A 24,995-nucleotide genomic window follows, 5' to 3' on the forward strand; every position below is an offset into this window, starting at 1 on the left:
TTGTTTTAGGCAACGTTGTCTTCTTTGAAATAGTATGTACCTATTAAAATAATCCATCATGATAAAGTACTATGGCTGATTCTTATGAAAATTCCTTTTGATTTACAAATTCTGGCAGGAGAAATCTTTCTGTACGGTTTTCTTTCATAGGATAAAGCAAGTTTATGGCTAAGTGAAGTATTTAGGATGGCTACTTCTTCCCAAGTCTTCGGGGAAATCGTTTATGGTGCCTGACATCTCTACAGATCTTTTYCCCCTTCCCCTTTCTTATGATGCTCTTGCAAAGAAAACTGGTTCATTCGGTGGGCTTCCAAAAATGATACCTCCTTTATCAGATCATTTTTCACATAAACTCAATTACYGATTGCAGTAATTAAGCCAAAAGGTAGATGATGTTTGGTGGCTGCCTGAGATGACCACTGTTCTTTTCCTTTTAGGAGTCAGAAAGCTTTCAGATTTGTAGAGCTTTTTATTTGATAGCTAGAATTACTCTTCTTAATATAAAAATTTTACAGTTGTTATTTTTTAGGTACTTCCACTTGCCAAAAGTATAATAAAAGTGCTACCTGTCCCCCCCATATGAATCCTTGTTGTAATCCACGTTAGCAATATTAGTTAGTTTGTGGTCATATGTTCTGAATGTAAAGGAAATAATTAGATTTGTGAGAGGAGGATGTGTTGGTGAAATGTAACTTTTAAATATTGCACATTCCAAGGTTATTGGTACAGTGTGTTTCCCTATGGGTATTCGCACGGTTCCCAAATTTCTCCCTAGAGGAATACTGCTTTTTCAGCAGCCCTCACAAAATTTTTGTGTCTCTTAATTGTGTTGTTAGTATCAAATGCAGCTTTTTGTGGGTGATGCTTTGAGTTTAAAAGGTCAACATGTTCTCCAGTGAACGCTGCCTAATTCTGGAGGTGTCCAAAGGGTCTGTGATCTTTGTCCCAGACATTCCAAGATAATTTAGGACTTACAACTTCTTATGAAGCTACTTCAGCCAGCCCAGGGTAGTTACAGATAAACAGCATGAGGCTGTGTCCTTGTTCATGGATTCCTGAGGTAATCTTAAACACCAGAGCATTTTATAGCACTYGTTGAAATGTGCCACTTTCTTATGGGCCTTGGAAAGCTGGAAAACTCCCTGTGGATTGCTGTGTTGTTGCTGGGAGGCACACATTATGTGGTCATGTCATCCTACACAAGGCATGAGACTTCTGCGTGCTGTGAATGTTCATATATGTCTTTAAAGTGTGCTTGTTTTACTCACTTCAAATGTTTAGGGTAGATTCATCTTTAGTCTGCAGTGAGGAAGAGCAATAAGAAGGCATCCTTGAATATMTTGGATGTATTTTTTGAGAGAAGACTGTTTTTTCTGTATCCTGATTATGTCTCCAGTTTTCAGAATGGCATCCATTTGATCAAATATAGAAGATTGTTTCATGGATTTCAAATCCAATTTGGAAAAGACTAATGAGAAAGAGTTACCCTAAAAGTTGCACAATAAAATCACTCTTGGAAAATGTATTACAAAAAATCTCCCAGGCTTTCTTACCAGGTATGCTGAATGCTAAAACACAACAGGCAAGTCTTGCTTTTTTTCTTTTACTCACCCATAAAGAAGTGTAAGGATGAATACACCTGCTATAAGGAAGTAAATTGTGGTGAGATTGGGGTGAGCTGAAACGTTAATCCAAGACCAGTCATATATGTTTCTGTATTGGACATCTAGAACCAAAGAACAGAGAGAACATCTTAAACTGGAACTGGAGTGACCGTCCTACAACCCAGGTTTCATTTGTGGATGTTTCACTCTTCATGTTYATTTTGAACAAAACTGCTTCTTTCCAGCATTCCCTGATTTTCAGATTGCGAGGCCTTTTGGCCAAGCAACTGTTTCTCATTGTATCTTGTAGAATTGCGACTGTGGTCTTGGTAGTGTCTGGGCAGCCCCAGCCGTAATTAAAATTTGAATTGGCTGTAAAATGTATTAATTTTATGCACATAAAGAAGAATGATAACTCCCTGACAACTGAAACAACGTTGGAAAACTGAGCTGTACACCCCCTCACAAAAGTGAGTAACTTACTGCAAGCTTTCTATTGAGGTGTGTGTGGATTAAAGCCAATATTTTCCTCAAATCTTTTTATTAGGTACCCATTGAGTGAGAAGAAAAAGGAAGATTAGGACTGTTAAAGATACTAAACGATACTATTTTAGTATAAACGTTATTAAAATCACTACCAGCAAAATAAATCTAGCCACTCACATTGAAGTGTTTCTTGGTTTACCGTTGGAAGTGCTGTTTGTACACTGAATTTGTGGGCAGCCCGTTGACATACATTTAGGTTTTTTTAATCGAATGAGTTTCTCATCCTCGTTCTTCCCTTATTTCATCCGTACCTTCCGGGTAATATTTTTTTCTGGGTTCCTCTGTTCTGGTTAAAATGACAGGGGGTTGTTTACAGGAGTGATTCCGTTTTCTGAGCATCTGCACAGTGTCTGGAGGATTTTCCCTGGCCGTCTTRCTCTTCAGCAAGGAATGAGGAAGGAGATAACGCAGAGCCTCTTGTGTTCCTGTTTCAGGGCATTCTCAGTGTTAGGATGGCTGGGCCAGGTTGACATCGCTTGGCTCCTAAGCTTTCCATTGAGTTGTCACCTGTGGATAAATTAGTCATCCCTCTCTCGCCATAAACACTCTGATTTCCTCAGAGACAGGTAGAGAAGCGACTGAGAAGAAAAGCTGTCCTGTGATGTTAGAAGACAAGAATGTCTGGCATTTCATTAACAACCAACCAGAGAGGACTGKATTTCCCCCCTCTCGTTAGGATGCACGCGCACTGTTTACCCTCCTGGGCAGCAATCTCAAAAGGCCTGGTGCAAAAAGAGCTTTATCTTCCATTAGAGCTGGAAAATAGTAGGATATCTTCACAGGAGTCTGAAGGAAATGAAGTTCAGGCTCGGGAACTATAGCTTTGGTGTCAGGTGAATCACTCTATTAACAACCAAGCTCTTGCCATGAGCGGACTCCCCAGCTGCTTATTTTGCACCACGTAGGATTTGTGCTGTGCTCAACCCATCGTACGGGACTTGCTTCCTAACTGCCTAGCATGGAAGTGCCTGGAAGAAAATCACTTTGTCCTTGTTTCATTTGCATTTAGAGGCATTCTGGCTAGTGCATCTTGCTTCTCTTTCCAGAAGGAGGAATGCCATCAGAATATTAACTCTGTGTGTGTGTGTGTGTGTGTATATGGTCTGCAGACTTCCATTCTAGACTGTTTTATTAAAAAAAAAAAAAAAGGCAAAACAAAAACAACAAAAAAACCATTTCCTCCGGGCCCAAACCAGCTTGCTTTTTCTTCATTTCTTAGGATGTTTTGCAGTAGATACTTCCATAAAGCATGGAAGAGATATCTAATAYAGAGATTCAATGAGGCTGATCATTCCTAAGGGCTTGGGGGCTATCCTAAGCACTGAGCAAAGGAAGCAGGAGACCTGCATGGATCAACAAGGAGGTCCTGTCAGCTTCGTAGCTTCATCTTCCTGGACTAGCTGCTCTGATGATCTGCTAGAGCACAGAGGAAAATGTTACAGAGCTCAGGATCCTTAAGGATGTCTTTATCATCCAAAAATAGGTGCGCTCTGTTTTCCTCTTGGGAATGCTATTGACATCAAGATTGGAGTGATGCTGAAGCCGACAATCTGCTGTGAGCACCCATGGTGAAATCAAATTTGGTGTCATTCTCGGTCAAGTCCAAAACCTGCAAATGAAGGGAATGCAAGGAGAAAGCCAAGAGTTGTCTGAGGAGCGGCTTGGTGGCCAACTGTTGACTGCATGGTCCAGAGGTGGTAGGTTGTCAGGGTCTGGCCCACAGCAATTTGCAGGTGTGTCGAAGTTTCAGGCGTGCTGGGGAGTTGCTACAGCATTCAGCAAGGCGAGATCTTTCTGATGTAGCCTGAACCTTGCAAGCTGAGTTTCGGTGCTTGAAATACATGTAGACAAATGAAGCTCGTTGCCGCCCACGGCAATGAAAGCCTGTAAATCTAGCAAGACGGAGAAGGCTACCAGCTCTCTGAGACGGGAAACAACCTGCTCTTCAGAAACTACCTCTGGCTGGTGCAGAGTGGCCTCAGGCTCCTAGTTTCATGCCCTGGTTTCTGTGCTTCTTGGATTCTTAGCGTTGGACACCACCTCACCGGTGGAGTGACTCAAATTGGATGTTTGGCTCAAGCCAGCCAGGGTCCAAGGCTGGCAGATGCAACTTTCTGCTCAAGCACCTCACTCCSCTTAAGGCAAATAGTGGCCAAAAGTCAGATTGAGTTGCAGCCACCAGCACCTTCCCTGTGTTGAGCTGTCYCTGTGGCTTCTTGAGARGCAAATCGGTGCCGATGGGATGAACAGGGAGGAATCGCCCCACGAGCTGGTGCCAATCATTCCTGGGAAAAATCCCACTTGGGAAATGAGCGGGGAGCTCCCAAGTTGGATGACGATAACGTGCTGTATCCTGCAGATGGAATAAACAAACACGCCCCGAGAGCTGCTGCAAAGCATTAATTAAAACAGATACTGCGCCGCCTTAGCAGCGGACTTATTAAGAGAAGGGGAAAACGCTGGCTTTAGAATGCTTTGCTTAGAGCCAGCCTGCTCCTGTACCTCATGCTTTGCAATTCCTCCGTCATTTTAATGTTCCTTTATTTTTCCTTCATCTTTATTTTTAAGAAGCTTTTCCATAATGAAGAGCCTAAAGCCCAGGTCAAATGCTTGCCATAGAGATACTCRCATGAAGTTCGGAGCTCCTGACCTTCAGCATCAGCACATTATGTTCTGCAGTCCCTGGCCCAAAGAACTGGGACACTCTGTTGTCTGGGGACAGAGTGGGAAATGGAAGAGGTTACGCTTTTGCTGGAGGTTTTGCTGTTTTATTGGCATGTTTGCTTAATTCCTAGGCCACAGGAGCACTAACATCTGCCAAAGACTCACTCTGAAACAAATAGAAGGGAATTTGGGGTGATTTATATTCTTTTGCAATGGGACAGATTTACCTCTAGAGGGCAACGTATGGTTATCTTTAACGCCTTGAGGTTTCCCTGTGCCTATGAAGGAAGAAAATCCGTGGCACCGCCTGCAGCTTTTGCCTGGACTTCCATTCAAGTAGGTGCACGGCTCCCCAGCCACCTTCACCTTGCAGCTTGTATGTTGGATGCCTTTATTTATTTATTTATTTATTTTGCAGAGTTGATTCCGAGCTGTGAACGGCACCTCCTGGGTAGGAGGGACGTGTCGAGGCAGGCCAGCTTCTCAGCCAGGAAGCTCTCGCAAAGCAAGCGGCAGCGTGTGTGTGCGCGCACAGGTATGAGCACGTGGGCTGCTTAGTTTGTTTCTTGTAATTGCCACTTTCCCCCATGAGAAGCTAACTTGAAATACAGACGTGGTTATGGAAGTCAAAGTAGATGATTAATATTGAAAAAAAAAAGTAATTTTTCCGTCTAGCAGATTTTTTTCCTGTGTGTTTGTGTCTTTTTTTAATAGACAAAGGTTCACATGAAGGTGTAATTCTAGATCTAAGCTTTAAGATTGGTGGAAGAAAAGAAAAATATTTAAGCTTGGAGGTAGAGGAAAAAAATAGAGTCTAAAAGCTTCTGTATCATGACAATTGGTTTCTCTAGCTTGTTTTGCAAGATGCTGCTAATAATGAGTGTCTTTGACACTGTATCTGCACCAGGGGAATGAGGGTGAGTTCTGCCAGTTTTCCAAGTAGCTTCATTCAATGATGTTAGGGAACATACTCACTTGGAGTTATAGGAGAAAATTAACGTTAACTGAACCTGGCGTAAGAGTCTGGCTACAGAAAGGGACATGCCCGTCCTTGACATTTATTCTTTGTGCTCGTTGTGTGGATCAAATCTCCAACTGTTCAGCAGTTCCCATTTGTCTAGTTCTTGCCCCTTGTTTTTGACAGTCTAGAGATTAAATTCTATGATTTCAGTCTGTTCTTGCACACGTTTTTCTACCATTTAGGGTACGAGTAGGTTATGACTAAGGAAAAAAACTACAGCAGTTCCAGTGAAACTGGCTTGGTTTTCCTGCCTGAGATGAGCTCTGATGCAACTTGTGGCTGGTTATGTTGAGATTTGTCACCGGTGAGGCAGGCGGAGGAGAGATTCAACAGGCCACGTAGGCTGCTCTCTGCTGAGASCGCTGTGTCTGTTGGGAAGCCAGTGCAGAGGACGGACCTGCGAAGTGAAGGGCCCCGTCTTGGSCCTCTGATTCCGCAGGTACCAAACCATGCAGCAGCCGAGCGAGCTCTGCTAGAATATCTGCTTTCACATCAGTATGACCAGGGAAATCCCTGATTTTCATGACGTGCAACACGAGTTGCAGAACTCACTTGTGGAAATTAGGATTTCTCCCGAGGTAATATTCTGAGGTGCTCTACTTCAAGCCCTAGGAGGTTATGGAGAAGAAGAGCAACAACCTAACAAAGAAAATTGTCAGCCCTTACAGTTACTCTTGCCACTAAGCTCAAGGTTAGGAGAGTTTTAGGCTCAATGGAGTTTTAGAGAAAATAACTTTAGTCGTTYTGCAAAAAGTCTGCTTGTGCTAAGTAGGCTTTTCCTGTTGCTGCAATCGCAGGACCCTGGTGTGAAATCACAGATTCACGCTTAGTTATATTGCCGATGCAATGAAATCAGATCCTGGGCAGAACTTGRCATCATCCTGGCTAGCAAGGTTTCTCTGGAAGTGATCTCACCGATAAGGAAGGAGACCCAGGCTAAATTTGGGAAGAAGAGAGCAAGAAGCGACTCGTCTTGTGCTGTTGCCTCCTCAGCTGGATCTTAGGCAGATCTAACCTAAGCTTTAGGAGGATGCGCTGCTTGATTTTGCTTTACACCAGTCAAGGGAAAGGCCCATTTGTTTTCCACATCACCTTAAGCTTCCAACAGAGCTTGACTGCTCAACAACGCATTTGAAGACAACCGTGCTCCCCAACACTGAAACCACCCTCTCATCTAGTCCCGTGGTCTCCATGAAGCTGCTCGTGGTTAGCGCAAAATTTTGGCCTTGGTTTCCCTGTGAATGCAGATAGCAGTAAAGGCTGAAGGTGGCCTAGGCTACAACGGAGATAACATCCTCCTTGCCCATCCACTCCCTGGAGCGGGCCGCTGTGAAAGGGAAATTTCCCAATGCCACCATATTTTGGAAGTTGTAGAAGTCCCCTAATGCAAGCCTGGCCTCGAGTTAAAAAGACTTGTGATAGTTGTGGGGTTCTTCGATACTGCCCCCCAAAACGGAGGTGCAGACGTGAGTGAGATCCACTGAGCAGATCCACAGATAAATCATTCTCTGAGAAAAGCTTGTGCATCCAGCTGAACTATGGTGAATATTTAGCCTCGGGTGAGCAGAAGGAGCTGCTTTTAGAAACGCACATCCTGGGCACGCGGACGCAGGAGCTTCAGTGCCTTGTCATTTCCACATCGTCTCAGCACAGTAAATGACATATGTTTTGTGTGAGCAATCAAAAAAGCAATATATAACCCAGCACGAACAGCAGGGTGCCGACACTCCCAAAGGCTTTGCCGTATCCGTAATTATTGCTTCCTCCCTCTAATTGCTGTGGGATGTTCCTCGCAAAGCGGACATTGGGTTTGTCTCCAACTTGGCAACAACTGTTTTTTTGCACAAGAAAATCTCTGTGCACTTTTTAAATGCTAAAGCAGGTGATGGAAATACAGATTGCTCCAAAGATCCTGCAGTTTAGGGGATGTGGAAGGGCTATAGCATTAAATGTGAGAGTAAAATCAGCCCCTCYGTTTCCATCGTGCAGTGCAAATGGGAGGCAAAAGAGGACACTGAAAAAGCTCTTTTTGGTTACGAAAGCACCTGAACTTATTGGAACTTATAACAAGTGTTATGAGGGAGTTCTCTAAAATGCTGTGTGTGTTTTTACAACGCTTAAGTTTTGCTTTTGGCATGAATGATTTTCTTCAGTGCCAATTCCATTCTTGAGGAGAACCAGCAGTGAGCCACGGTTTTCAAAATATCGTTTTAATTATTTCTTTAATTTTTAGTTTAAGGCAGGAACATTGCCAGTCAGGAATTACTGGGCGCATTTGTGATGGCGTTTTTGTTTTTTCTCTTTTCCGTAAGCAGATGGGTGAGGATCCCRAAGCCGCTAAAGGCGGAAGGGGAAAAAGGGTGGAAGGGGATTTTGCGTGTTTAGGTGCAAAAGTTGTGCCCCATGCCAATTTTTTTACTTTCAAAGTGTTGTGGAAAGGCAAAATTCTCAGRTACGAGGTGAGCCAGAGCGTTACTCCTTTTCTTTCCCAGTTTTCAGAGGCGATGTTTTCCTGCCTGCCCTGACACCCTGGGATCCCCTTTTGGAGTGTATGAGCATCCAAAGGCTGCAGAAATCCATTTGCACGGGGGATGTCTGCTTTTAAAATCCGCTTGCCATTGGATTTCCTAGGGTGTTTCCCAGAGCTACTCGGGGCCGCACTCCGAGTTGCAGGAAGCGGCCGGTGCTTTTGGGGGCCGCAGTGGGTGCTGCCCGTGTGGAGGGGACCCTGCCCCTTGTGTGGGCACCGGGAGCTCAACGCTCCCATTCACCAGCTTCTCTTTGGGAGCACTCTGGAAACTGAGGCTTTATCCTGACGTGCATCTGGCTGTACTTGTTTAGGTCTAGGGCTTGTCCTAACCTTCCCGCTGGTAATAATTGGCGACAGTCCCCCCGATTCCAGCCACCCCGCTCCCGCCGGGGCCGGGGCTCGAACCCGGGACCCCACAGAGACGTGAGGCGCTGCTGCGGCGAGGCCCCGCCCCCGGCACGCCCGTCCAATGGGGAGGCGCCGCGGCGGGCGGGGCCGGCGGGCGGGGCCGCGTCATGGCCGCCTGAGGCGCGGCGSGGGGGACGGCGCCCGGCGCGGCGCTGCCCGCTCCCGAGCGGCCCTSRGAGGTGAGACGCGACCCTCCCTCCTTCCCCTTCCCTTCCCTTCCCTGTCCTTCCTGTCCCTCAGCGCGGGACCCGCGGGCGGGAGGCCGCGGCGGTGGCAGCGCCGGGCCGGCCGGCTGAGCCCGTCCCCCCTCCCCAGCTCCGCTCACCGCGAGCGCTGCGGCTCCGCGTTTATRAAAGAGACAAAAACACCGCCCTGCCGCCCGCTGCTTCCTCCACATCCTCCTCCTCGCAACTTGCGCCGCCGTCTGGGACGTGTTTGGCCTCGGCAGCGCGTCGAGGTCGCTCCGCGATGGGGTTTTTTTGAGGAAACGTGTGAGGGAATCAGTTCCCTTGGCTCTTTATCCTCGCACCGCTGATTTAGTGCCTCGTTTTTGAAGTTTCGCGTTCTTCTGTCCGGGCGGGTTCCCGGAACGGGCTGGTTTCCAGGGAGGGCTCCCAGGGTCTCCGCTTGGCAGCGGACCGAGGAGCCGGGGTTTGTGAGAGCGGCCGCGTGCGCCCAAAACAGMCCGTTTTGCCCCAGTTGTGTCCTTCCGTCGTCTCTGTGTCCCTGTTGGATTCCTGCGGCATCCGTTGGTGTGGACTTGGGAATGGTTGGTGTTGTTTCCGCTTGGAAGTAGTGCCTAGCAATCTCTGTGTGTGGTTGCTGCTCGGCCGAGGTGCCGCGGTGGGTCGGGATCTCCCAGTCCGTGGGGCTTGCGGAAATCCTTATGTTTGGGAGGCGCAAGCTTTCCCCTCTGGGCTTTATCTGGGAAATATGGCTTACCTCAGACCAGTGGTTTGCATAAACACCTAATGGGTTAAAAATGGGGCGTCTACGTGGCCCCCTTGGTCACTGACCAAAAGGTGCTGCGAAAATCCAGGTGTCTCGGGCACGAGCTGCCTCCTCACTGCTAACCGAAGGCACTGCCTGGCTGCCGACAAGTGAGTTTATCCCACYAAAGGAAAAGGCAAAACTCCCCGCATCTCCGAGCACCGAAAGCGCCCCGGGAGCTCCGGTTTGGAAGCTCGGCTGCCGGCAGCTGCTCCTGGCTGTCGCGGTGGCGTCGCGCTCGGTCTTGGCATCGGGACCGTGTCCCGGCCTGCCCGCCGCGGGAGGCGCTCGGCGGCGGGCRCTGCTGCTTCCCAACTCCAAAGCCCGGGTGCCAAGGGCCGCTCTGGTAGCCCAGGCTTCTCGGGGATTTTTAACAACCATAAAAGTCCATCGGGAGTCACGTTTGCAATGGAGAGATGCTCACAAAYGCTTTGCCAGATAAAAGGAAATTGCTCGCTGGACAAGTCTGGCTTCCCCATCTCGGTATTTTCTGCCTAGACACTTTTCAGCCCTTCACACTTAGATATAGTCCTTAGATTAGCTTTCACCACGCTGTACCTATATGGAGAATCTGGGCTAAATATGCGCAGCAGTGCGTCACTCACGGAGCTGGGCCCTGCTGAGTTCACTTTTCCTCTTCACACCTGTGCAGAAGGACTTTGCCACCTGCACTTTCCATTTGACACCACTTTCGTTTTTCCTGGCTTGCTGCTCCGGTGAGTAAGAATCTCCGGCAACTTCTGGTCTGGTTTGGAGTTGAGTTGTCACACGTGCAACCAGTGCAAAGCCTCGATGTTATCTCACTGTGGTGACTTCTGAGGCCTGCGAAGGGCTTCTGTAAGCACTGTTTTTATGCTCTCTATATGTGCACAAGGATAAAAACCTAAGAAAAAATCCTCYTCTTAAATGACATTTAAGGTTAACTATGTTTAACTCCACGCAACAGTCTTCCTACCTGCTCGTTGGAAAAGGAGAGAGGAATTTGTTCCTGATTTACCTTTCTTTTGTAAAGAGAATGCTCTTCTAGACAAAGCCTTTGATTTATTACAAAGCAAACCTCTAACCATGCATTGGGTGGTATTTTTTTTTTTTTTTTTTTAAAATGCGGTGGTTGCATCCAGTTCTCCAAGGATGAGTTTCCACATACTTTGGGTTGTTCGGACATGGCCTGGAATTCAGGAAACGCCACCAAGAGCGTGGGGGATCCTCTGAGTTTCGGTGCGAAGCGGGGCTTTGGGAACAACGTCGTGTTTTGCGAGATGTCGTTCGGTTCCCCCCCGGCTCAGTTGGTGCTGTGCACCCAACCGTTGTGGTTTCGGGTGCGACGGGACCGGCTGTGCAAAGCTGCCGTGTTGGCTCGCGAAGASAGGCCCTAATTGCTAAAGCCGCCCTTTGAAGCTGCTGTTTGCAGCACGATCCGGAGCAGGTGAAAGGTGGGGTGTTATTCTCGGGGACAGCCCTAGGTTTGGGAAGCATCAAGGGGCTTGTTCCCCCTTTCTGTGGCCCTTTCCTCCTGTGTCCTCAAGCGCCTGAGCTGGCCTAGAGCACAAACAGTAACTTTGATCCCCCCACTCCCGTGTCAAATTAAACATTTGCTCGACTTGCAGCAACCGCAGCCAAGCCAGGGAAGCGGGAGCGCCGCGCGGGGCATTGAACTGCGGCGCTTTTCTGCCATCGGGATTTTTGCAGAGTGACTTCATCCGGGTACTGTTCAGGTTGGCTGCTATCGGCTCCAGAAATCTCCTTTGCGAGGGCTCCGACCTGCCAGCCTGGGCTGGAAAAGTTACAGCTTCGCATGAGTCATCGTCCTGAGGGATGAAGAAAGTGCCTCCTGTCTTATCTCAGGGAGTGCTCTGCCTCCATGGCAGAGTGGCTGAGCAGTGAGGTACCATCTTTGAGTATCCTGTTTCCTAACTGTGTTTTGGAGTCGTTATTATTCACTTCTGCCACTTATATTTCTTCGCAGTGGCTGTATTTTCCCAGGTTTGATCAGATTTTACTGGCTTTGACAGTGGGATGAAGAACATGAAAGGACTTAATGTGTAACTAGGCTTCTTGGAATAGAGTTTTTTTTTCTTTTTAATTGGCTGGTGGTGGGAAAACTGTATTTCAGACTGTAATTCTCTATTCTAGGTTTGTTTTCAGCTTTGCTCACTGCTGAAAAATGGGCGAGATAGAAGGAACGTACCGAGTACTGCAGACTCCTGGCTCCCGTTTGGGTGTGCAGAAAAACACCGGAGTGAGTACCCTGGAGCCAGGGCAGAATCTCTCCACTGCCATGGCATCCTCCCCGGCCAAAACGCACGAGAGGGATCTGCAGATCAAAATAAAGATGTTGGACAACACGGTGGAAGTGCTTGACATTGAAGTAAGAGAACTTTAAACTTCAAGTACCCTTAACTTGAGATAATGTAAAGTTTGCAGAATGTGCTACCATGCACAGCTGGGAAATACTGAGGCAATATCTGGAAAAAAAAGCCCTTGTAGGGATCTGACCTACTTACGAGTAGGTAAATGAGTAGCTCTGCTTGTGTTTTTAAAAAATCTTTTATAAGCAGCAGATGGTTGTGTTTTTTYTTAAAGATGTTTATTTGAATACAGGCTCATACAGTATCCATTTTTTGCTGTTGGTTGTGGTGCCGTGTACCAGGTATCTTCAAACTGTTCTTGCTTCCTGAGCCATGTGTGGCTCTTGGGGGTTGGAAACTGGGGAAAAAAGAGCTTTATGCTTTTGTATTATTATCATCCTCAGTGGTTCTAGTGGTTTGTAACCAAGGTTTCTTGCAAGCAGATATTTAATGCTATCCCCTAATTAGGCCCCAGTGCTGTACCTCTCTTTTTGTTGTTTGCTTGTCTTTGCTGTTACTACAAGACGTTTCTGGTAGTTAAAACTCTCTTGGATTTCTCCGAAGAAAAGAAAAAACCATCCCAGTTTGGACAAGTAGTGTGTCGAGATGGTTGTTATCCTGGTGTTGTTYTTTGTAGCTTTTCTTGTCCTTAGGTTGTAAGGAATAAGAATGTCTGTCGAGCATTTAACACAAAAAGGTCCCTAATTAGCAATTATAGCATTAAAGAGTCCTAGTAATAGATTATCTGCATCATTTGTTTTTGTGTAAATAATGTAGTAGGTGATAGCAATAGCMTAGCAAAAGCCTTGGCCATTTTAACCCTATGGGATAAGCTATTCAGTATAGCTGAAATGCACAGGTTTTTGTCCACTCGCTGCTCTACTGACACATGCAATCCTTACTGTTGAAGGTTTTCTTTATAATCATGAATTTCCTTATAAGAAGGAGCTGTCCTTTAAAGTATGCTGGGGCAGCAAGTGAGGGGAGTCTTTTGAATTTTATTTCTTGGGTGTATTCTACGACAGAAAAATTGAAAATTGAAGGTTTGTTCTTTCTTCTTTTCCTCCTCAAATGGAAAGCAAATGAAACACAGACATCCAAAACCAGATTGGATAGTGATTCTTTTAATGAGACTCTTTCTTCTCCCTTTTTACAGCCAGCTTATTTAGTTAGCTTAAATCTTGGCCATGCCATATCAAGGGGCATCTATGCTCGTCTTTCCAAATTAAGCCTACTGAAAGAGTTTAAAATTTAAGTTAATTCAGACTTTGGACACAAGTCAAAAAGAGGTTTCTACACTAGAAATTCTCAGTCCTTTTAGGAGATTGGGTTTGGRGGCTTTTAGTCAGCCTAAGAATATGCAGATTTAAGCAGAAGTGTCTGGGATTGTCAAAATGAGCACTTTAATTTTACCCAAAAATATTACAACAGTCTGGGGTAGATAGTGAAAGACAGTAGAATCTCTTGCTTCAAAGGGCAATTTAGGATATGGAAAGTTTTTTGCTTGCTGAAAACCTTTGCATTGATTTACCAGAGAGTTACCAACAGAGTGTGTTATGGTGATAGATGTATGGGCTGTCAGAGGTATAGAATATGACAGATATGTCTGTGTTAGTGGAAACAACTGGTTTTTTTTATATGGTGTAGCTGGAAAAAAAGTGTTATGGAGAGTAGATGAGACTGATAATATYTTAAAATAGAGTTTGTGAAATAGGTCTATACCTTTAGTCAAAGATGTTTTATGTATATGCACATACGTATACACACACATATTTCATATATATTCACCTGTCACATCCTCTGGATGTTTCCTGTAATATGTTTCATTTATTTTGAGTCTTTTACTGCCCACATTGCATCAGTTTATAACATATGGAACAGAACTGAAGCCTTGCTGTGATATTTAATCTTTAGTCTATAGATCGCACTGTACTCAGGAAGTATATGTATTTCTATAGAACTCTGAACAGCTGTGGTCAAACTGTAGCACGATTCTTGATGTTCACCAAAGGCAAGTGGTCGGCCTCATCCCTTCAAGGAGAAGGATTAGGCTAGAACTCTCTGTTTTATTCTCTGTCATGATGTTTTGCACAAGTAGTCTGTTTTGATGTGTTTGTTTAATGTTTTTTGTTTGTTTTCAATATACCACAATAATTTGCTTCTCAGCAAAATGCAAGTGTTAGTGTTGGGCATGTGTCAGTTTGTTCTTAGCTTTATTTTGGTTACTGTTTGCCTTAGACTTCTACCAGCTGTAGAAGTCTACAGCTGTTCCCTGGGCTGGATATTCAGTTTTGGCCTGTAGTCTTGTAATGCTCTGAAGTTAAATATTGGATAAGACTTGGACCCCAGGCAGGTGTTTTTGTGCTATACATCATGAAGCTTTGCCTTAGGAAATTTATTTTCTTTTGTTTCTTCTCCTGCTTTTTGGCATCTTTGCTGTGCCKGCTCTTTCCATACCCAGTACTGGGAAACAATTGTCTTTGCAGTCTGAGAACAGCATAGGGCCGTAAGATTTCACGTTTTTCCCTGATTTTTCTTATTAACTATTGACCACTCAGTGCTCGTGACTACTTTTGAGTTGACTCATGTGCCTTAAAGTTTGACTGTTATTATATTAATAAAAAATGAAAGCACCTTGTTCTATATTAAGTTGAAAACACTCGCTGTTTATTCTGCCCAACAGTCATACAATTTTTGCTAGTCACTCATGTAATGCTTTCCTGGTTTATTTAAACATATAAATTGCATTATTAAAAATGCAAAATTCCTTTTTTTTTCTCTCCTCTGAAGGCCACATTTGGTTATAGTGTTATCTGCAGTTCTTTTTCACCCTTAATTTGAAAGAGGTCCTGAAAATTGCTGCTTTTCTAATGTTCGTTGTTCGGGGCTGCTGCCCGTGACTCATTGTGCTCCGAGGTCTGAAAACCGGGAAGTGCATTAGGCCATCAGCTGTTTTTATGGAGCCGTGGAGGAAGCAATCGGAGCGCTGGAACGCACCCTGGGACTTCCTGTGGTTGGAAAAGGAGGTTTGCAGCCTCGCTGCTCATCGGGTGCGCAGCCAGTAGTGATTTTTCACCCTATTCTCAGCCTTTTGGCTTCTCCCAGTGCCCAGAGAGGCAGCGCTCYGACAAGAATCTGCTTTGGTGCCTTCCCCTTTTTGCTCTGTGCTCCCACATTCACACTCTGATTTCATAAAGACTTTTTTTTCCCCCTCCTGGTGCTGGAGAAGCATTAACAGCTTAAATATGTGGGCAGTGGGAGGCCAGACTGCTGCTGAATCCTATTAGCTCTGTGCTAAACGAATCTAAACGCTGCCTTGGCGAGTGCCATGTTTTTCTTYTCTGCCTGGGAAGAAATAGTCAAAATTCCAGCAGGAATCGCAGCCAGATGTTTGCCGTTGCGCCGTTTGGACTCTCCTAAATATGGCAAATAAGCTGCTTTGGAGCTTATTTCTGCCTGACCTCAGAAGCCAAAGTTAAAACTTCACATTTCCAATGGTGAATTACTATTACAGGGTGCAGCAGGAAAGTAATTGGAGCTTTGCAGTTTCCTCCTGCTATATATTTCTCCCTAAAGCCTGTTATTTTGTGTTTGGGACTTGAGATTTTCAATGCTAGGCAGGAATGCCGTGTTGGGTGGGGAAAGGTGAATCTGCAGCCATTTTATTGTGAGACCTTGGGGCTTTTTTAAGGGAAGATGTGAGCTTAATTGGTAATATATAAACCATGCATGGCTGTACGCTTCTCTAGGCATTAATTGTCATTTTAGGTAGGAAGGAAAATTGAGTTATAAACCAACAAAGGACAGAAATCAAGGTCTGAATGTTCCTGTAAAAAAAAAGTCTATTAAAACTTTATATGCACACGACATAAAACACAGAAGCCATTTAGTAAAGTAAAATTCTTGGCACTTAATCCTTTTCAGGCATCTTGCTAATACACTATCTAATTCAGTGGATGTTATTTAAAAATGGAAAATCTGTAAGGAAAAAAACTGTTGCCTGTTGCTCTTTTACCAACTCCAGTAACGTAACATACTTGGTAATAAAGCAGGGAGGTGATGGTAGCATTTGGTCCTGTCTCCTGGAGATCGCAAATGTTTTATTTTTCATAAGCTACTGATAAAAAATGGTGGAAATTGGCTGTTTTAAAACGCTTTTGCAAGAGACGTGCTACCTGTCTGTCTAGAATGGAGTAAGAAGACTATTTAAAAAAAACAAACCCTATGCTGTGGTGATAGGCAGCAGGAGCTGAAGCATTTTGAGTGTGGCTTCGTGGCCGCTCAGGCAAGTGGAGTGAGCCCCAAATGCTTTGCAAAGGGACCTGGTGCGTGGGAAGAAGCTCCTTTTTCACATGCACTTTCCCCCCTCTGAGATTCAGTCTTCTGTATCGGATGCCTCTGGCATCTCGACAGGTCGAGACTCCCCGTTGGAGCCGTCCRACATGCGGCTTAGCTGGAATCCCCAAGGATTAAGGTCACGGTCCCACGTARCCTCCTTGCCAGGCACACTGGGGCAGCCAGCACAAAGCCAGAGGTGCTGGAACCTCCTGCTCCAAATGGGAAAGTTAGCAGAGCTCCCGTCTTATCTAATCTGCTCCAGAGGTATTTATTAACTCACTGCTGCGGTGGCCAAGTGCYGCTCAAAGTGCGCTTTAGGCCGGGGAGACCAACTTTGGTTTTCTCCAGAAGAACCTTGCAGGGAAAAGGAATTCTGTGGGATATATCTATTACTATTAAATATTGTAGTGTTTATTTGAAAGTTCCTGTTGTCTCTGGTTATCCCTCTGCCTCCTGAGGCCTGTGTGTATTAGCATGGTCAAACCTAAACCTCGGTGTCCCGATATTTGAGCCTATCACACCCGAGGCTRTTCTGGCTTTAGGCAATGGCACCGCGGCTGCAAAACAAAATCTGGGGCCTTGTAATCCCTCATCATTAACGCCCAGGTCAAACCATGATAATGGGGGCATAGAGGGTCCTTTTAAGACTTGAATTAGTGCTTGTGTTTACTGTGAACACCCTGACGAGACCAAGTCCTTAATGTGCCCAGTTTTTGTCCAAAGAAGCCTGTCAGGATGTTGTCGCTCTGTCTTTTGGCAGCTTTTTATCATCTCATCCTACATTACAGTTGCAGGTTCCTCTCCCTGGTGATCCAAAAATGTTTTTTTGTTTATAATTTATTTTGGTAGAGGTTCGGCTTCAGCTATCTCYGAACTGTTTTGGATAGGACCTCTGCAAAAGCTCCATAATAGAAGTGATATGCAAAGCATCAGTGTCCTAAAGCTCTCTATAATTATTGTTATAAGATGTTAATTCCAGTAACTCATTTGAAACTACTTTTGTTCGGCTAATCTAGTGTCATGCAAGAAGCAAAAGTGTTTGGTTTCCTTTTTCTTTTTTAATTTCAAGTAAGGAGAGCGACTGTGGATTTTTGCTTGACTTTATGTGAGGTTTTTGTGTCACTCACATTTAGCACTTGGCCAACTGTGAATGCTTCATCAGCAGCAAACTTTGCTTTTTCCAAGTGCGCAATGTGTCCTCTTTCTTGTGCTTTTCCAACTTTGGTAGGCACACAAAAAAATGGTCTTATTGGCCCATGGATATTTCTCAATCTCTTACATGTAATTCCCCCCCTATTGGGGCTCTTTTCCCATGTCAACAAATTGCTGTTTTCCTTCTTGGAGGCATCCGACAGATCTTGCTGCTCTGGAAAAGCGTGTTGGGTGGGTAGAGCAGCTTCACTTGGCATCGCGGGGCTTTCTGAACATATAAATGATCACAAGTTTTATAGCGAGCCTTAATTAAAGGAGCTAGAGGCTTGTGCTTCTAGAATGACTTGTCTGGCTCTGTATTCTGGGAGGAAAAAAGAAGAAAGAACATCTTAAAAATATTTTTTAACTAAAAGTTATTTCTAATATGCTGTATATTTTAAAATGTATAAATTAAATGGCCAATTTTTGTTTGCTTTTGCTGTTCACACATGTGAACAAGTGAGTTTTCAGTGCTGAGGCCCGAGGAGATGCTTCCTGCSCAAGTCACATGGAAACTTGATTCCCAAAATGGGAAAACTCAAACCTGACAGCAGCCGGAGCGCCCACCCTCCTGTCGATCCCATGGGACTAAGGGAGTGTCCTCGGATGCAGCTGTGATCCTGTCTGGTTTTCGCATGCATATAATTTTATTCTCCATCTAAGACATGTTAATTTAAGCCTACCATAGTGGAATTCCTGCCCAAGGCAGCAAATCCGTGGATTTTCTCTGTAAAACTAATGTTCTGTTGGTGTCTCATTCCTTTTTTTTTTTTTTTTTTTTTTTGCTGTTACGTCAGTAAAATAACCTATAGTTAGGGCCTGTTATTATGTACGGGTGAAAAAGCAAACGGATGTATTTAAAATACAGCTTTTTTCTTTTTGCAAAGCCTTAAAAGTAAAAATTGAAATAACTTTCTGTGGAAGCTGAAAGTTATTAAGTGTTCAGGTAATTAAAATAGTGTTTAGGCTGCATTTGCTTTGTAAAGGTTTAAATATGACTATATAAATATGACTGGGAGACTTAAGGGATTGACTGACCAAGCACGTAAAACCAGACCTTGTGAAAGGGTAGATCTGGTTTTACCAGGAAAAAGAAAAGGGAGGAGGGTAAAATTCCAATTCTGGGGGTCTGTCTGCTCTTAATGGAGTAATACTGTTCTAGCTGTAAAAATCTAGTCACAAATGAATGGCATTCCTTCTAATCTCATGTTATTTCCTATTTCTGCAGCAGTTGCAGTTGAAATGTCCMCTACGCACTCTCAAATGTGATCTTGTTTATATGTGGCATTAAGGATAGTTATTAATAGGGAGTTTTAAAGTTTTATCAAATGGTGTTTGGACAGAGATCTGTCAGATTTTGAAAGGGGTGTAGATAAACAGAGCTATAAAATCACTGTAATGTTTGCTGGCTTCTGGTTAAGAAAGGAAGYGAGTTCAGCGTAGTTACTATATTTAGTCTTTCTAATTTGCCAAAAACGAGGAATCRCTTTTTCCTTGGGAAGACTGTTGAAGTGCAGCAAAAAGGAGAGGGGGGRAAAAAGGTATTTAAACCCTGAGATTTTTCTTGAATCAACCCAGGCTGCATCTTCTGCCCCAGGATCTGTCTTGCTGCTAGGTCTGGCCAGCTGCGGTGTTGACATGAGGCTCTTCGCTCCCTGCATAGACTGTTTACCGGGGGATTTGGTCTCCAAACAGGTTTTGGTTTTTGTAAGGTAAAATCCAAGCTCTACCGGTGGTTGCAGAAATTCGGGAGCCAGCAGTATCACAGGGTCTGRCTGTGTAAGTTTCCAGGCTATACTTCTGTTTTATAACTCCCAGATTTTCCAAACTCTTGGCTTTTGGACCGATAAATATGCATGTATTTTTTTCCAGCCTAACACCTGCCAAAGTGGGTTTAGTTTTTGGAAAGTTTGCCCAAGGGCAGCTGGTCCRTTTTGGATGACAAATGCTCATTACGAAAAGAAAACTTACTTTTTTAAGTTAAAATACATGGACAAAAGAGAAGGATGGTCTGGGAGACGTGTTTAGTGGTTGCTGAGAGTTTTGGTGGTACTAGATCAAGGCCTACTGAAAATCATATAGTGTGTGTTCCCAGGTTGTTTTTTTCTGTCTCGTTAAGCTAAAACAGTTCAGCAAAGAGAGGACCTGCTGTGTAAGTAGGAATAAATGCTGGTAAGGAAATAGTAAATAGCAGTCAAACAGTACATTTAAAACATAAATATGGTGCTTCCAACTTCCATCTTATTTATATTTTACTCTTCTTGTCCTTAAAATTGCTAGCGTTGGATGTTTACTTTGAGTGAATACACACACACACACACACATACACACACATATATTAAAAAAATGTAAATGTATGTACACATATATATATAAAATGCAAGTGCTGAGAATCTGGAAGTTGAATTTGTCAAGCAGAGCGCAGCACATGAYATGACTCAGTGCTGTGGCTGAGGAAACTGATGTATGAAGTCGGGGTTGTAGCAGTTGGGTGGGTTTTTTAAAAATTTATTTATTTTTTTTTTAAATTTCAGGCAGAAAAAAAAATCTCAATTTCCAATTATTAATTTTCATTTCTGATCCTGAAGTGTTTTTACATACAAGTCATTTTCTTACAGTTGGCACACCTTCTAAATATCTCAATTTTTGCAAGTAAGATGGTATGTTCCTTAGGCAGAAATTGATAATTTTGATTTAAWCTAGTCTCTAGTTGCACTGGGTGCCAAACTGCTAGGCAGTTTTCTCCACTGCCTTTCTGCCTAATCCTTCCTGCAGATTTTTGTGGGATACTTCAGCAATATTCAGTAATATCAGTAGTAGCCTTGGCAGCACATAAGGAATAACTGAGGATTCAGGGTGGGACGTTTGCCATGTTATGAATTTCTATTGAAAATGGGACCTTTCTTCCCTGCATGAATGGATCGGTTTCTTGCCCATCATCCAAATAACAGCCACAGCAGAGGAAAAGACTTGAAATATTTTGCTTTGTGCTGTTTTTAGGCAGATTGAGCATTGACATAGAGCTACCAACTACAAAACTTAACTCTTATTTTGGCAACATCTGAAATCTTGAGATTTTTTTCAGCCAGGGTGGTTATATCTTTGCACATATGCTAGAAATAGATAAATGTACCAAAAAATGTGAAACGAAGTAGTGCCAGGAAAGGTTTTCCCCACAATATTTGTGACATAAAATAATGGAAGAGCTGGGTAGGTCTGTCAGTTTTGTAACCCAATGAAAACCCACTTCACTGGAACAGTATTTATTATGCTTTTAAAATTCAACATTATTAATGTTGCTTTGTGTTTTGATGGAAGTACTATGGGATAAAATTCAGTTCAGCGTGAAATTTTCTCTTGTAACCTCTTTTTACCTTGGTGAAGGATGGCCAAAATTATAGTTGAAAAGCCCAAGGAAAATTAGCTTCCAATTTTTAACATTTGGATAGTTTCCTTACAGTTTGAAAGAAAGAAATAGTTTCCCATACTTCCATTCTTTGCTATTCTGCATGACTGAACAGCAGGATTTGGGTAAGAGAAGGAAAAAAACCTGTTTTTTGTCCCCTGGCTGTATGGGGTGTTTTACACTTGCAACAGCAGCTATTCAGAGGAGGCAATTAATTGCTGAAATGACAAAAATATTTGCACTAATATAACCTTGATTTTTAAATGTTGGGACGATACCAAATTACAGGAGGTGAAGCAGAAAACAATGTGTTTTTTTTTCTTCTTTCTGTCCTCATTTTACATTTGCCCCAACCCTTCAAGGCCAAGTGATTTGGCTGKTTAGATGTTCTGAGACTGACCCCGTTGTGGCCTCTGAGGCCACAGTCTGTAAACACCAGCGTGGTCCTGTCTCAAGACTTGATGCTTTAAAAGGCACAAGGAGGTCTCGGAAAGGCAGGAAGCTCTTGGGATAAACCAGAGTCCAATTGCTGACAGCAGTGGTGCGTGGAAACATTTCCAAGGCAGTTACTTTCTCAAACAGCTTTGGGAAGAGCCAGACAAATGGTCAACAGGGATCTCTAGAGATGTTGTCCTCTCTCCCTCGTGAAGCTGGACTGGTGCCACCACTGGGTCAGGACAGCCATGACTTTGTCTATACAAGTCTTGAACCCATCATTGACAGGGATTCTGGGGCCTCTTTAAGATCCTGCACTACCCTTTGGGAAAGGGATATTTCCTGGTGTCCAACTTGAGTTTCCAAGTAGCAAGTTGTGRCTGTTGCCCCGTGCCTTATCATTTGCCTCTTCCAAGAAGAGTTTGGCTCAATCATCTTTGTAACTACCCTGTAAATAAGAGTAGACATTGTTAGATGTCCCTTCAGAAAGCTGTGTGACTCTTTTCGCAAATGGTATCAAMGACCTAGTGTTTCAGGACACTTTCTGGCTCAGGAGATGTAAAGATTGATAAAACTATCCGCAGAAGTCAGCGTGACGTGGCCCSTCTTCGTGGATGGAAATAGGAGGCTGGTTGTGGTACTGCTGCATCCCYGGCAGAAACGGCTGGCTGTGAAAGATTCATCCACAAATACGTGGTGCTTGTGAGCAGTAAACGTACAACCAAAAAAATGTATGTGCATATATACTGAGATTATATATTAAGATTAAGTAAATCCTAACAGATTTAAAGATAGTTGTTTTCTTCTGTTAAGACTTATTTACAGCCCCTTCATGCTGTTCAAGCCCACAAGAGTGTAKCTTTTAAGAATTGGCAGCAAAACTGTCCACGCTGTCTGTTTTAATGGGAAAAGTTGAGACTTTTCCAAATAAACCAGGTCTCCCTCAGGGGCAYGAATGTTTGGCTGGAAAACCCGGCAAACTGAAGTTGTGCTGGGCGCTGTCCCCATCGTTCCAGTGTCCTCATTGTTCCAGAATTGCTTCCTAAAGCGCACATGGAAATCTGCCTGCTGCCGTGGTGTGCTGAATAGAAGTAGGAATGAAAAGGAGCCGGAGGAAGGGAAATGAGAGCTGCTTGGCCAGGGCAGCGCGTTCCCAGCTGCCGCTTGCGGAGGAAGCGGCCGAGAAGCAGCCACGCTGCCAAGAAGGGAACAGGGAGCCCTCTGAGGCGCTGCCCTCGCGTCGGGAGCGAAGGGCGCAGTGAAATCTTGGCARGGGCGTGTGTTAGATCCGATCCTTCTGTATTTGCCTTTCATCAGGCTGAGAGGCTGTTTGGGGCCGCTGTGCTCAGCAAGGCGCTTCCTTCTGCAGCCGGAGCCTTCCCTGCAGCGCTCGTGTGTTGCTGAAACAGGTAACAAGGGCTGCAGAAAGCCCTGGAGCCTCAAGCTGTGCGGTTCATAAGTGACACTTTTCCTTGTGGCCGCTGCTACCGTCGGGCTGTAAGGGGTGCTGAGAGCAAACTGGTGTGCTGGAATGAGCAGCGCGAAGCGGGGGCTTTCTGGCGTCTTGGGAAAGCTGCTCAATTTGCCCTGGGTTAGCACAGCTGCTTTCTGAGGATGGGTGTCTCGTTGCTTTGCACCCGACTTGACTAAAGATTATGCAAGGGTTTAGCGGGGCACGTCGCAGATGATTTTTATATGGAGAATATGGTAAGAGATAGGGGTATTGAGCTTCCCACTGGTTTCTTTGGCAGAGAACTGGAGCCCTCTTGTGTGTCCTTTACAACAACATAAAATCTATTAGTTATCCTGTGTTTTTACTGAGCATCGTTGCAAGAGCAAAGTTTTGAGAGGCACAGTTTTCAAAGACTCCCTGCTTAAAATCCAGATTCCGGCTTTATCGACAAAGGCCTCCTCTGACTGTGTGTTCCCCAGGAGCTGTTAATGTGGCCCCTGCAAAGTCCTGTTTCCAAAGACAACCTCCTTGCCCAGGTGCTAGTTGAGGGCTCTTAGGTCAGGGGTAGATCCTAACTGATCATCAAGATCTCAACCAGCATCAAGAACTGGCCACTTAGGTCCTCTTTAACTCGGAGTGTCTGCAGATGTTTATAATTCTTTCCAGGCTGCAGAAAAGGCCAGAGGCTTAAAGGAGAGGCAACGTTAGCCCTGCAGCTTTTTCACCAGGGGTTGAGAAGTGTTTCTGTTTCTCCRCAGAGGAGCAGAGTGTATCTGAACATGTAGTTTCCTGGTAGAAAAACAAGGGACAAACAGTTTGTCACTCATCCTGTCTGATCTCACAGCTGACCTTGCTTTGAGCAGGAGGTTGGGCTTAGACGACCTCCGGAGGTCCCTTGTAACCTGAATTACCCTGGCAGCCTGTGCAGCCTGTTTGGTTACGCTGGCTCTTTAGCTGTTACAGTATCAAAAGTGGTCAATAATAACGTGAAAAATTGTGCCATATGTTACTGCTACTTTGCCTTAAATTCTAGTTCATCCTAATTATTCATCTCACTCTTATTTTCACTTTCTTAGTCAAAATGCTATGGGCAAGCATTACTGACGGAAGTTTACAAGCATCTGAATTTGATGGAGTCAGACTATTTTGGAATTGAATTCCAGAACATTCAGCCATACTGGGTAAGTGAAGTCTCCCAAGAATTCTTTTTGATGGGTTTGGGAGAATGCGCTTGCCTGAATGTCAGAAGTTTTTTTTTAAATCCACTTAAGCCTCATGTGGGATTATCTGTTTGATTATTGTCCATCTACTTCATTCCTTGGAACAATGGCAASTAGTAAAGAAGAGAATCGGATTCTATTTCTTGTTAAGTCTATAAAATGCACTAAAAAATTCTTGTAGGTTTTTCTATTTTCAGGGACATGGATAAAACCCTCCTTCCTTGTGAAAATTTGCAACTCCCAATGTAGTCTGCAGAGCACATATAAAATCACATTCTACATGTGCAGCATTTTATTAGTGCCGATATTTCTGCCTTCAGTTATTTTTCTCCAAAGAATCCTTACAAACCTCTCTCAAATAAATACTCGTTGCACTAAGGAACTACATCCCTTTTCCAGGCAGCGTTTTGTAGTTCTCCCAGTCTCCTACTCTGTACCTTGCAAAGAGGACAATGTTGCTTCCAAATTAAAATACTCCCCAAAGCCTTAATTATTTTTCTCTGTTTCCCTAGCATTAGATCTCATATGCAGAAAGTATTGAGTGACTCAGCCTAGCGAGCACTAATGTGGACTGCTGTTGAGCTAAAGAACTGCAGGGAGGCTTGTTCCCTTTCTGCTCCTTTTGCAAAGCTTCCAAAGCGTGCCTGGATCTAATGAGGTTCAGAAAATCCTCAGCTGTCTCTCAGACATGCGAGTAACTAGTAAGGATTGAGTTTATGCCATCACTTTGTTACCATAAATAAAAAAATAAAGTCAAGCTTCTGAAGTACTTCATGTTGGCATTATGGATCTTCCTTTTCCTGGGAATGACAACAGTCTCTCTGAAAGTCTCCTTATGGGA

General features: G+C 44.2%; 1 protein-coding gene across 1 annotated transcript in view; it reads left to right on the top strand.

Moving 5' to 3' along the window:
* Nucleotides 1-5,323: 5,323 nt before the first annotated feature.
* FARP2 (FERM, ARH/RhoGEF and pleckstrin domain protein 2) overlaps nucleotides 5,324-24,995 on the top strand; it is a 65,180-nt gene continuing 45,508 nt past the window's right edge. Inside the window, exons 1-3 of the mRNA XM_026036348.1 lie at nucleotides 5,324-5,349; nucleotides 11,897-12,131; nucleotides 24,011-24,115. Coding sequence (XP_025892133.1) covers nucleotides 11,928-12,131; nucleotides 24,011-24,115 — 309 coding nt within the window. The 5' untranslated portion in view covers nucleotides 5,324-5,349; nucleotides 11,897-11,927. The remainder of the gene's footprint in view (nucleotides 5,350-11,896; nucleotides 12,132-24,010; nucleotides 24,116-24,995) is intronic.

Source organism: Nothoprocta perdicaria, unplaced genomic scaffold (genome assembly GCF_003342845.1).
Source record: "Nothoprocta perdicaria isolate Ctin4 unplaced genomic scaffold, notPer1 scaffold_177, whole genome shotgun sequence".
In the NCBI taxonomy this organism is placed as follows: domain Eukaryota; kingdom Metazoa; phylum Chordata; class Aves; order Tinamiformes; family Tinamidae; genus Nothoprocta; species Nothoprocta perdicaria.